Genomic DNA, 12446 nt, shown 5'->3' with positions numbered 1-12446 from the left:
AGGCGCTGCCTCTCAGATGAAAAAGAAAATTTTGGGTTTGAGGTTGCTCTACCATTGATAGCAAAGCTCCCAACAAATCCGGACAGGTGCCCCTGGCAGAAAAGGGTAACAGGATCAAAATGTGTTATTCTTTTAAAGAAAACTGCATCTTGCTTACCATCTGTTGTGAGAAGAATGGAATACGTCGAAGGAGGAAAGAACCAAAGTCCCCCTTTCCAGTAAGATGTGCACCATAGCTCCTGTCGCTGGACCCCAAATACCTAACCCTCACAGAAAGGTGGAGAGGTTTCTTCTCGCTGAGCGTTGGCGTCGAGGCGAGCAGGCCGGGGCTCTCCCCAGACCTGCCCAAGTCGCAGAGAGTCTTCACGCCAGGACTATGTGTGCCCTAATTAGAGAAGTAAAACGTACCCCACCTCCTTTCCCCCTGATTTCCAGGCTGGAGCATCTCGGCAGCCCGGGTTGATCGGCCGGGACTGGATTCCGGTTGCGATCTTCCCATGCTCGGGCATTCGGGGAGTCGCGGGACAGGGTCAGGCAACGAGTCCCCACCGAGGGTCTCCCTACACGCTCACCACGGCAGCGGCAGCGATTGCCTTTACGACTGTGTTTTCTCCCTAATTAATTGGAATTCTCTCTCCCTTCCCTATTTTCAAGCAGGGGGAGCTGGAGTCTTGCCGGCCCAGCCCTGGAGGCCGGGCCGGGGATGATCCTGGCATGGGAAGGAGGATGGGGGCACCGGTGGGTACAGATTCCAGACACTGCGCAATGTAGCTGGGCTGCGGACCCACAGTGTGAAGGGCGCTTCGGGCGTCAAGTTCCTACCTTCCATCTTCCCTGGCTAGAAGGAAATGGGGCCCTGGGTCCCGAATTGGTTGCAGCCGCATGGCTTCGGAATATAGGAATGCCCCAAGGTCTAGGTCGCCCGGAGCTGAGCCGAGTTCCGCTCTGCCCAACACTACTATTAGCCCTTTTCCTTCTCCTTTCTGTCCTCCCACATTCTTTGCTCCAGTGTTGGCTATTTTCCTTTCCTCCCAAGAGTACTTACGTAGCTCACATTTGGGCTGCCCAGTGACCTTGGGTAAGTCACAAAACCTTGTGAGCCTAAGTGAAAAGAGAAAGGGTGGTCCCTGAGTCCACTTCTAAGGCTAATATTCTAGGGCTGTTTTTCTGAAGACGCGTCCGAAAGTCCCCATTGGAGGACCTAGACAAAGGAGTAAGAGGGTTTCCTTCCTCTTCATCTCGTCACTGAGGGGCAGAGCCATGTGCATTAACACAAAAGTCCTCGGGAAAATGAGGGTTTAGGGTACTATTTCTTTTTTCTTTTCTGTTTTTGTTTGTTGTGTGCTTAAATGGTGGATAAACTAATCTAATTCTTTAGAAAATTTAAGAAATTTGAATTCTTTAGAATAATTTAGAAATATTCTGATGTAAGACACCACCTCCAGAAATAAAAACGAGATGACTATTCTCCTAAGGATACCTGGCAGCTTTTGCAACTTTTCAAATTTTGTTCAGTGCACCGCCCTCTTTTGCTGGTTTTGCCCCAGGGAGCAAAGAATGGCTTGTACATTCCTCAGAGGGCACGGGGAGGGGGTGGTGGTGAAGAGAGAAGTTGGCTCTGGGTGTAACTCTGCCAACTGTCGGAGGCGGCGAAAGGAAGGTGGTCTTTTACGCGGGTTTGGGATCTGGTTACCTTTAATTCGCCTCGGAGGCCGCCTCTCTCGCTAATGGACGTCTGTCAGCGGAGGGCTCAGGTTTCCCCACTTGCCTCGGTTAGTGCAAGCAAAGGGGCAAACAGCAAAGTAGACCGCTCAGCTAGAAAGAAATATACCTGCCTCTGGAGCGAGGGAACCCGATGAGGGTGGGTGGGCACCGTGGGCTGCTCCTCAGGCCCAGGGCTTGGAACTGGAGGGTTCAAGACCCGAAGGAGGCTCCACCTTTGATAAGCCCCTTGTGGTCAGCCTCGCTTTTGCACCACCGCTTTTGCACCATCCGTCCAGACATCGGGAACTGGGATAGGCCTGCGACCCCTCTTACAAAAACTCATTCTTCATATGTAAAATTGAGTCATTCAAAAACAAGCCAAACACTACCAGTGCTTAGTTGTTTATCTGTCCAGAGGCCATTAAAAAAGGAAGAAAAGAAAAACAAAAGGAGTAGGGGGAAGCCAGGGGAAACAAATAAACCAAACTCCTTCAGTATTTTACAGTTTATAAAACATTTTTCACTGACACTAACTCAACTAATTCTACAAGGCGACAAGTACACTTATTCCCAAGGAAATGGAGAGGCTGAAAAACAAAACAAAACAAAAAATAAGCCACTGATCCAATGCCAATCCCTGATTGGTATGCCTTCCGCAAGGCCTCTCTTATCCCACTGCTTCCTGTCACCCCTTCCCATGAAATATGACCCCCCCACCACGACACACACACACACACACACACACACACACACACACACTGTACTTTATGCCGAAGTTTGCACCATCACAGACACAGGTGGACTGGGTGGATGAATCCATGGCTCTGGAACCCGCTTTCTTTCAGAATACATTCTGTTCAGGACAGTTTCTCAAGGGATCCACCTTAAAATATCCAGACATACAAGCGCACCAGAGCCTTTCATGTTCTCATTACTAAGACTCTTCGTCTAAGCAGTGTAAAATAAATAACCTCAAATATTACCTTTAATTACTTCCTAGTCAATGTTTCCTCATCACTAAACTTTATGGCTTCTCAATCTTTAGGACAAACTCAACTCGAGACTCTGACTCCTCCAGGAAACAGGTGGAGGAAAGCAGTTTCTCCGAGATCCGATTTGGGAGTCCCGTAACTTGTGGATGAGCTAGGTGTCAGAGCACTCAGAACCCGACAGATGAGACCTCAGGGGGATGGGGCTGAGCCCTCCCAAACAAACCCGGAAGTTTTTCATCTGTTCGCCGCCCCCTACAGGCCATGTCCGCTACTGCAGCAAGATCCTTGCTCAGCTCGTGAAGTATATTTTGCTCTATCCTTAGTTCCCATTTCCCTGGACCTCTAGATCTACTCTCCATTTCCCAGGGGACTGAGTAAGGGGGTCCACTCAAGAATTCCATCTTGAAGACATTATAGGGGCCACAGGCTTCAAGAGTGAATTGATTTTCTAGAAATAGGTGCCAGAGGAAATGGAAACATGTTTAAATGTATGTGTTAGCCGAAAAGCTAAAACTCTCCCCATAAAAACCAACCTACTTCCTTCTTTTATTGCAAATAAATCTCCCCCTTTCCTTTAGTTTCTTTTCTTAAGTGGAATAAAAAGTGGAAACCAGTCGTGTTGCCTTTAAATCATAACGTGAGAGCGGATTTCAATGCCTTTTGTCGCAGGTGCCAGCGTTTGATAACATCAAACATGAGTTACACCCCCCCCCATACACACACTAGACACACCAAGTGCTTCTGTTCATTATGTATGGTATTTGCATTTTCCCTTCTGCTCTAAACTGTTTTAGTTTTAAAAGCTTCAACCCCAAAGAGTGTTTCAGGGGGCTAAGGCTAGGCCTATCTTCCCTGACATCTGCCAAAACTTCAAACAACCGCTGGCCGGTTAGGGGGTTTGGGTATGAGGGTCTCCTACCCTTTAAGATATAAAGGAAGGGGACCATCTCCAGGCTGTAGCTCAAGAGTGAGAGTGGCTGGAAGGAAAGTTGCCGGTGGATCTCTCCTCCTCTACACCCCGCTGCCTAATGCATCGCTGGAAAAAGCCCTGCGGATCTCAAGCGGCTGCTTGTGGCTGTGTCACGCTGCGGGCTCAGGCTCGGCCGGTATTGCTGCTATGCGCGGAAATATGAGCGAGTAATTTTATAAGTAACAAAGGATCAGAGATGGAATGAGGCCCCTGTTATCCAATGTCATTTAGAAGCCTTGGATCAGCAGCTTCTTGAGGCTAAAAGTGAATTCAAGAAGCCCTGCCTTTCCCTTTTCCCAGGGGTGTCAGCTAAATTTAGAAATAACCTCTATGTGTTTGCACAAATCATGTACCATTTGCTGTTTGTGTAAAAAACCGATTAGCCAGACACAACTGTGAAACAACTTGTTACTTTTATAGCTGCAACACACAAACAAATTTAGATCCGTTTAGTTTTCCTTGTAAAAGGAGATTAGATGGGACCCGCCCCAAGACCGTGCGGTCCCTATTCTCGTCTACGTGAAGGTTACTTTTGCTCCACTGGCGGTGGTTGATGGTCGGATTCTTGTTTATTAAGTTAAACTCTCTCACCCCCTGCAGCTTGTTTTATTTTAGGACCCTGATCCCGAAGGAATGTTTACTCAGGACAAAATAACGTTTACCGTTTACCAGGAAAACAGATTCGGGTATTTGCGAGGAAGTGCCTTTTAAAGCGACCCACTAGCGCACGCCCGCCGCGGAAAAACAAGGCTCGGATCCGCGGTGTGGAGGCATCTCCACCATCCGGGCGGCGAAGTGGACAACAGCGCCAGGGACTGGCCGGATTTTATTAACAGGACGCTCCCAGGGCCGAGCTGACAGTGCTGCCACCCGCTCCAGTAAAAGAGATTGCGCATAAGTAATTGTAACAGCTAAATTAATTACAAAATAATTAGAATTGATGCCGTTTGAGGGTATGCTGAAGGTGGCGGAAACCGGTCTCCTGCGTCAAGATGTTTCTACCTTAATACTTTTTAAAAGAAAGACAGCTGAAATGCACATTAAAAATAATCTACGAAGGCATTCCCCATTATTACACTACGATCTCGCATTTCACACTAACCTAGACTAAGGTAAAAGAAAAAAAGGGGGAGGGGTGATGTGCACCTGTTTTTAAAAGGGTATTAATGGTGTTTCGTTGCCTTGAGAAAGGCTTCGGGTTGGACGGAAAGAAAGCATCTATAGGAATCCTTCAGAAATCCAATTATCATGTGGATGGATTAGTGCCAGAGAAAAGAGATATCTTATTTGAAAATATTATGAAAGAATAAAACAACTATGTATTATCTATCAGGTTAATATAGATAATACCATCCCACTGCAAAATTTAAAATGCCATCACATAAATTTAAAAAAAATCAATTGAGTTTATTTAGCACTTCCACTTAAGGAATAAAAAAGGAATTTCAAAATCTGACTTAAAAGCTAAAATCAGGGAAGTCTGGAATTTGCTTACTTTTGAAAGGATAATTAAAATGACTAAAAACTCATGAGATGTTTTCATTGTCTTAAAAACTTCATTGGTTTTTCTTAAGACTGCTGTTGTTTAGAATTAGGTGTGTGTGTTTTCTTAAATGACAGCTTACTTTACATAACTGTCTGGTTATTTAGATTTAATGGATTGGTATGAAGGAGATCATCTCCTGCATCCTGGTTTTTGGTGAAAACTAAAGGAAAAAACATTAATGATTTAAATTAGGTATACTTTTTCTTCAATTAAAATGTTCTTACACTCAAATTGTGAATTGTCAAAGTTTGAAAAGGTCATTACTTGAAACTCCTTAATTTTCTGGGGAAGATAAAATGCAAATTCCATTTAAAAATCTTGTCATTTACTTCAGACACCTAAATAAAACACTATGTTGAGCATTTTAAAAATTTATTTACAAAGTTGTGTACAACACGATGGAATAACATTTAGAATACCATATATATTCATTCATATATAAACAGACTTTTATAATAGAATGACACTTCGCCTTTTTGAAAATTTTGTATTTAAAATCTCCCAACGTCTCTATACATTTTCTCAGATAAAACTGCGGAGAGTGAACCTTCAAAAAAAATGAAAGTTCAGAGCTCTAAATCTACTGAATTTGTTTTTTCTTAAAAAAATAAAAACCCCAAAAGGAAAGTCAATAATTTTTATACAAATATGTACAAAGAATTTCCCTCCACCCCTACGATACTGAGAACAGGCGCCGTCGGGGTGCATTTTTGGAAAATTCGGTTATTGGTTTTACCTGTGTGGAAAGCTATTCCCGGCGGGCGCGCGGTGAGTTTGCTCGGTCAGCTTAGGTGTGCGCGAGGGGATGGAGGCCGCGGAAGGTCGGTGTTGGGGGATCGGGGTAGGGGTTGGATATGGCCGAGTCCAGGATTAGGCAGGGGGACCGGGACCGGGGCAGAGCGCGCAGCCGGGAAATGCACACGCTGCCTGAGGCTGCCGACCGGCCTGCGCCCCGGCCACCGGCGCGTCCCTATTGCGCTGGCCATTTGGCTTGAGCGGCGGCGGCAGCGGCGGCGGCGGCGGAGGCTGCAGGCTGCAGGAACTGTCCAGAGAGCGGCACGCTCAGAATGGGCGCGATGGTAGCAGTCGTCCGGCTCAGCGACAGTGGCTGGTGCGTGGCCATGAGCGCCGCCGACTGCACGGTCCCGGGCGGCCGCAAGAAAGATTGTGCCGTGCCGCCGCCCCCGCTACCCCCAGCCCCCCCAGTGCCACTGGCACCGCCAGCGCTCCCGGCCGAGCCGCCCGGCGCCGCGGGGCCCCCTCCGATGATATTCTCGATGCTGAACGACGGACGCGCGCTGGGCTCAGACTTGATGAGCGACGTGGTGCCCGCCGCGCCCGCCGTGCCCGCGGCAGCCGCGGCCGCGCCTAGGCTATTAAGCTGGAGCTGCAGGCCCGGGCCGAGCTGCGAACCGAAGGCGGCCGCTTTTCGGCCCAGCTCGCCCGAGGGCAGCAAGGGCACGGCGGGCGGCAGCACGGGCGCCACTGGCGGCAGGGCATATGGGTACTGGAGCGCTGCGGCCGCTGCTGCAGCTGCTGCAGCCGCTGGATGCGAGTAGGCACCGGCTGCGGCCGCTGGGTGCAGGCCGTAGGGGCGGCCGTAAGGTCCCGCGGCGCCTGCCGCTGCCGCCAAGCTGTAAGCGCCGAAGCTCTGCATCATGAGCGCCGTCTGCTCGCGCAGGTGTTCCTGCTGGTGGCGCTTGAAGCGTTTCCGGCGCCGCAGGAAGCTGCCGTTGTCGAACATATCCTCGGACTGCGGGTCCAGGGTCCAGTAGTTGCCCTTGCCTGGGTTGCCCGGCTCGCGGGGGATCTTGACGAAGCAGTCATTAAGTGAGAGGTTGTGGCGGATGCTGTTCTGCCAGGCGGGGAACTTCTCCCGATAGTAGGGGAAGCGATTGCTGATGAACTCACAGATGCCACTCAGGGTCAGCTTCTTCTGCGGGCTCTGCAGGATGGCCATAGTGATGAGCGCGATGTACGAGTAGGGTGGCTTCACCAGGCTGTTCTTGGGCTTGCTTGGAGTCAGGCCGCCAGCCGCACCGCTACCCGCGCCGGGCCCGCTACCGCTCGTGCCGCCCTCTTCGCCACCCTTGCAGCCGTCCGCCTCCGGCGCTCCCGCCTCGCTCGCAGGCCCGGCCCCGGCCCCGGCTCCCGCCGCCTCCTTGGGCAATACCAGGGGCTGCTGGTGGGGCGGCTGAGACTGCCCGTGATGGGGTGTCACCGGCGGCACCTCGTCCGCCTCGTCCAGGCGCAGATCCGGCGGCCCCGCAGGGCTATCGCAACCCGCGTCGCTGTCCTTCTCCTCCAGCCCGTCGTCACCCTCGCCCACCACATCGATGTCCACGTCCTCGGCCGTCAGCACCGTCTGGCCGGACATATCGCTGGCGCTGCCGCCGCCGGAGAGGGTCATCCCTCCTCGGGGTTGGTTGCGGCGGCCGGGAGGGAGCAGAGGGCGATGGGGGTTGTTAGGGGCTGCTAAGGAACTCAGGGGAAGGGGATTTGGGCGCCCCCGAAAGACTGGGGGCAGGGAGAGGGGAGGGGGGCGCAGGTGGCTCGGGGCCCTCCTGGCTCGGCTCACACTCGGAGGCCCGGCATCTCGCCGTACGGGCGCTGATGTCCGCCCCCCGTCGCCGCGCTCCTCGAACTCCTGCGGTCCCTGGAGCTCGCTACTAGGCGTTAGCTGCCCGCTCACGGCTTGGGAGGCTGCTTCACGCCGCGCCCCCTTACTTCGCCCGCCTTCCTCGGCCTCTGGCCGGGCTGTGGGGCACAAGAGCTGTTCAGGCGGGCGCGGGACGCCGGGCGCCAAGCAGCTCGGGAGGGCGCTGGCAGGGGCAATCGAAGAGGGGGGGTGGTGTCAGGGACGCCGAAGCCCCGGTAGTCGAAAGTCCCGTTTTAAGGACTGGCCTGATAGATTACTTTCTACTTAAAGATCCAGCGGGAGGCGGGGCCACGTGACCACGCGTGACGTCAGGGCCGCCGCGGAGCCGGCCAAACTCAAGTTGGTTCTGGGAATTGTCAACAAAGGGACGAGAGACTCGCAACTCCGCACCGCACCACGCGCCCAGCATCCAACCGGCCCCGAGGGCGCTCCGGCCCGCCTGGAGACCCCTGCCCAGGCTGGATCCCGGCGCTGGGGTCCAGTGAGGGTGTGAGTGTGGGTGGGTGGGAGTGAGGGCGTGGGCCTAAGAGTGTCCGAGGGACCGTGCGGCTCCCGCTGCCCTGCCTTCCCCGCCCCTTATCCTTTCCTCCTCCCCTCCCCCCGGTTGCTAACACTCCTTGGACAGAGACTGGCAATGTAGAAGAAGCCTGCCATCTCATTTTTAAAGAAGAAAAACTTATTAGTCTCTGTTTTGTTTATTGTTTTCTCTCTCAAGACTAAAGGCAACGCACCGGGCTCCCACTTGCTAATTAGACTTAAGACCCCCCTCCAGCTTCGGAACTCATTCCGAGAGAAGACACCTGCTGAGGTGTCTTTTTTTTTTTCCCTCCCCTCTCCTCTCCCTAAACCTAACCACTTGGGTCCGTCCCTGGCTTTCCTGGCTGGACGCGGGCGTGTTTTTCTATGTATGTATATACATATTTTCTCGTGGTTACAGCAGCATTAGCTGGGGCTTACTCAGGTTAGCAGATAGCTATCGATTAATCTATTAGAATAGTTGCGGAAAGAAATAAAAACGACGTGAAACAACAGGGAACTTACAAATAAAGAAGCCGTAACTGGCTGCTTGGAGTTGTTAAACGATTTAGCATATGAAAAAGTCGGAAATGAGGAGCTGGGGAAGGAGCTGGTATTGGCCGCGGCCTGGGTAAGTCAAATGGAACTGGGAAAAGGCCTTGGGCCTCTAGGTTAGACGCCGCGCCCGGGGCCCCGATCGCCGTAAAATCGGGCCGGTAGCAAACAGCGACTTTGTGGGCGGTGGGCACGGCCTTCTGGGACCCCGGGGGCCTCTGGCATGCCGGTGGACTGGGCTCTCTTTTGCTGCTACCTAACATGGATTTTCTCTTAAAGCAGAGGCAAATGCTCCAAGATTTAAGTTCCGCGGAAACCAGCGACAAAGCCATTGAAGGAGGCGGTGAGAATGTGGCCAGTATACACGGAGTTTCTCTGGCAAAGAAAGTCAGTGATGGTAAGAAAGACGGCGGGGATTCCGACTGGGAGAAGGGGTGGGGACCCCAAATTGACCCAGGTGCGTGGCGTTGCTGGGGCGCATGGACCTCACATCTCCAAGGGGAATCAGTGCTCCTGACTCGGTGAATCCACCATGAGGTCTTTTCTCTGGCATTAGCGCCTTTCCGGGGTGGAGAGTTTTAGGGAACCCAAGACATGTCTGTCGGCAGAAGGCCTGGAAGGGGAGGGCCAGCTTCACCAGAGGAAAGAGGGGAGAAGGACTGAGAGAAAAGAATTAGTGATATATTTACAGAAGACACTAGGAAACTGAGTTAATTCCTCGTAGAGAGTGGTGCTTCTGATTCTGTCTCCCCGTCTACCACCACCTCTTTCTCTGGCATATCAAATAAGTAAATGAAATGAAAACTAAAAATCTGTAAATTTGCTTCATTGCAGGCATTGCGACACACAGATTGACTTTCATCTCGGTTAGACAGTTCCCTTGGATTTAACACTAGCTCTTTGGATCCCTAATTCGCAGAACGTTCCCGATTGGGGATAGGGACAGGTTTGGGGCAGTGACTGTCCTGAGACTCCCTCCAACCTCCAAGGCCTTTCGGTTTCTATGTGATCTCCATAACCCTAAAACGCATTTGAGTTCATTTCCGCAGCTGCATCGTTTTGTGGCCCGCAGGCTCGGAACCGTTTTACAATGCCGTCTAGACAGTCTACCACGAAATCAACTGCGAGCTGCGAGCTAGCTGCCCATCACCCCAGGCTTCAGAGGTCGAGGTTGCAACTGCCCGAGCAACCTAAAGGAAGGTCCTAAAGGGGGTGAGGTTGGGCAAAACAAAACTGAAATTTAAAAATGTAGAAACTCCTTTTGCCCATCTTGGGTCGCTCAGCTCCAGAGGCAAGCTCTGGGCACCACACGGGTCCCACTGCGGCCTGGGTGGCTGGCCTGCAAGGTGCATGGGTGCGTATGCACGGGAGAGGATGGGGTCTCCAGGGCTGCCCTCACTGGTCATTCTGAAGTGATCTCCTAATGAACCTAATTTCGATTCCACTGCCCGCCCGAGCTGGCTCTCGGGACTTCCTACACGCGGTTGATTGCAGCTTCTCACCCTCCCTCTGCCAAGGCCGGGTCTGAGCTGTCCATTCTCTTGTGTCTCCTTGGAAGCTCCCTGGAGAAGGGGGGTGGTGAACAACTCCCAGCTGCCGGTTCCATTTGTTGCGCTTTTTTCCTTCGACACAATAAAAGTCAAATTAATTGATTCATACCATTAATTACGGTGCGTAGCGTGAAAAGCGACGCTTCCCCTCGGTTAGAGATCTATTGTGCTAATCTCTTGTTCAATCAGTGTTACCATCTGATGCTGGGTCCAGCCCTTACAGAAACTTTTCGCGTCGATTAGCTAAATGATGAGATGAGACGTGCAGGACCTACTGGCTGCTGCCCCGACGTCCCGCGCTGGTGCCGGCCTAACCGCTTAATATCGATTTCCTGCGGAGGCAGCGGATTTTTTCCGCTGCCAATCTCAGCTTGGGAACTGGCTGCTGGTTTCCTCCTTCCGGGAGAACAGTAGTGTCCGCACAACCTCCCGGCGCGGGAAGGAGGGGAAGCGGCAGTCAGCGCAGGTGGGAGGCAGGAAGGTTCCCGTTGCCCCAGCCGCGGGGGGTCGCGCGGCCAAGAGGGCCTGAACCCGACCGCGTGCAGGATCCTATCCGAAGAGCCCAGATTCTGACCTAAATAGTTTGCCGGTTAATTGCAGTTTGCAGTTTAAAAACCCACAAGTCGTCAGTTCCCTCCAAACTTTAGGATAGGGACAGAAGAAGCGAGGTGAAGAAAAGAAAGTAAGACATAGTGAGGGGGAGAAAAATGTAATATAAAGAACGGAAACGGGGAGGGGGCGTGGATAAACGTCGTCTGAGTCTCGAAGGGTTATTGGGGGGTCACATGAAGATCGAGTATTTTCAGGCACACGATTATGAGTGAGAGTGACTACTTGGGTCACAACAAGCAAACTTCCCAGCAGATATTTAAAGAGGAAGATGGCAGCCAGCGGTCTCAGCTACTCAAGTATTTGAAACGATTCAGCCAAAGGAAAGTGGTATGCAACTCCTTTGGTTTCTCCTAGGGGCAGGCTGAGTGTGTAGTACTAGGCTGGGGAAACCGCTGGGATAGGCCCCGCGGCGGGGGTGGTGGGGGTAGGTTCTAGCAACAGGAGGCTGGAAGAGTGGAGTCAGGATCAATAGGAAGAAAATTGAGACGTCTCCAGGGGAGGGGAGATTTAGTGTGTGTGTCCTGGAAGAGGGTGGTGGTGGGGGAAAGGGTATGGTACAATTTATGACGGAGAAAGGGAAAATTAATTACAGCTCAATTTGGGTTCTCAAGTGGTCAACACGGGAGGAGGGGCAAGGCCACAGGGTGCGGGAGGCGGGAATGGCCCACCTACCCATCAGCAGGCCCAAGAACCCAGGTGCCCTCTTTCTCTTCCTTTATGTCAGAGACTGTTGATGCCTTGACTAAATCGTTGAGGCTACCTGAGATAGAATTATCATTGCTGTGTGCTGATGATACACTTTTCTTACAATCCGGGAAGATGGGACCAGGTTCTAAGGAGTAAGGGACTCATCTCCCATCAAGGGCAGCTATCCCCTCTTGTGGAGGAAACAAAATGTGGGTGGAGCCATTTGCAAAATACCCCATCTTTTCCTCCCCTAGCCACCCCAAACTTGAGTCTGTTCCTTCTCAACAATCTAAACTATTATCTGTCTCTTTGGATGACTGCCACCATGGAAGGTGGGAAGGATAGAGGGAATAAATACATGGGGCCCCAACCCACTCAGACTATTTCCATTTCTCAGTGGGTGGGATTTTTCAAATCACTTCTCTGCACCACCTCCCTTGTATACCTCTCCAGATTATCTTGGGTGGGGGGATATTTAACGTTTTTGCTTCGATTTGCATCTCAAAACTTCATTTATTTTCAGTGTCTGCCACTCAAGAGTCCACGCCAAGGAGTGCCTGTAAATGGCAAGAGACCAAAAGGAAAGGAGAAGAGAAAGGGAGAGAGAGGATGGTTTTGAATTTATTTATATTGGAAATGTATAAACATCCATTCT

At 51.6% G+C, this 12446-nt stretch overlaps 2 protein-coding genes across 2 annotated transcripts; one reads left to right on the top strand and one right to left on the bottom strand.

Annotated features, from left to right (window-relative positions):
• Positions 1 to 5597: 5597 nt before the first annotated feature.
• On the bottom strand, positions 5598 to 8246 carry Foxd3 (forkhead box D3). The gene has a single exon (XM_005337711.5). The coding sequence runs from the start codon at positions 7620 to 7622 to the stop codon at positions 6183 to 6185; it is 1440 nt and encodes a 479-aa protein (XP_005337768.1). The 5' UTR covers positions 7623 to 8246; the 3' UTR covers positions 5598 to 6182.
• Positions 7668 to 10600, top strand: LOC144368569 (uncharacterized). Its single transcript, XM_078027763.1, has 5 exons — positions 7668 to 7676; positions 7915 to 8060; positions 8142 to 8358; positions 9222 to 9339; positions 10015 to 10600. Exons 1-5 carry the CDS (start codon positions 7668 to 7670, stop codon positions 10041 to 10043), a joined length of 519 nt encoding a protein of 172 aa, XP_077883889.1. The 3' UTR covers positions 10044 to 10600.
• Positions 10601 to 12446: the final 1846 nt, after the last annotated feature.

This window comes from Ictidomys tridecemlineatus, chromosome 11, assembly GCF_052094955.1.
Source record: "Ictidomys tridecemlineatus isolate mIctTri1 chromosome 11, mIctTri1.hap1, whole genome shotgun sequence".
In the NCBI taxonomy this organism is placed as follows: Eukaryota; Metazoa; Chordata; class Mammalia; order Rodentia; family Sciuridae; genus Ictidomys; species Ictidomys tridecemlineatus.
Note: the sequence above shows the minus strand (reverse complement) of the source record. Positions and strands in the feature narration are given on the sequence as shown.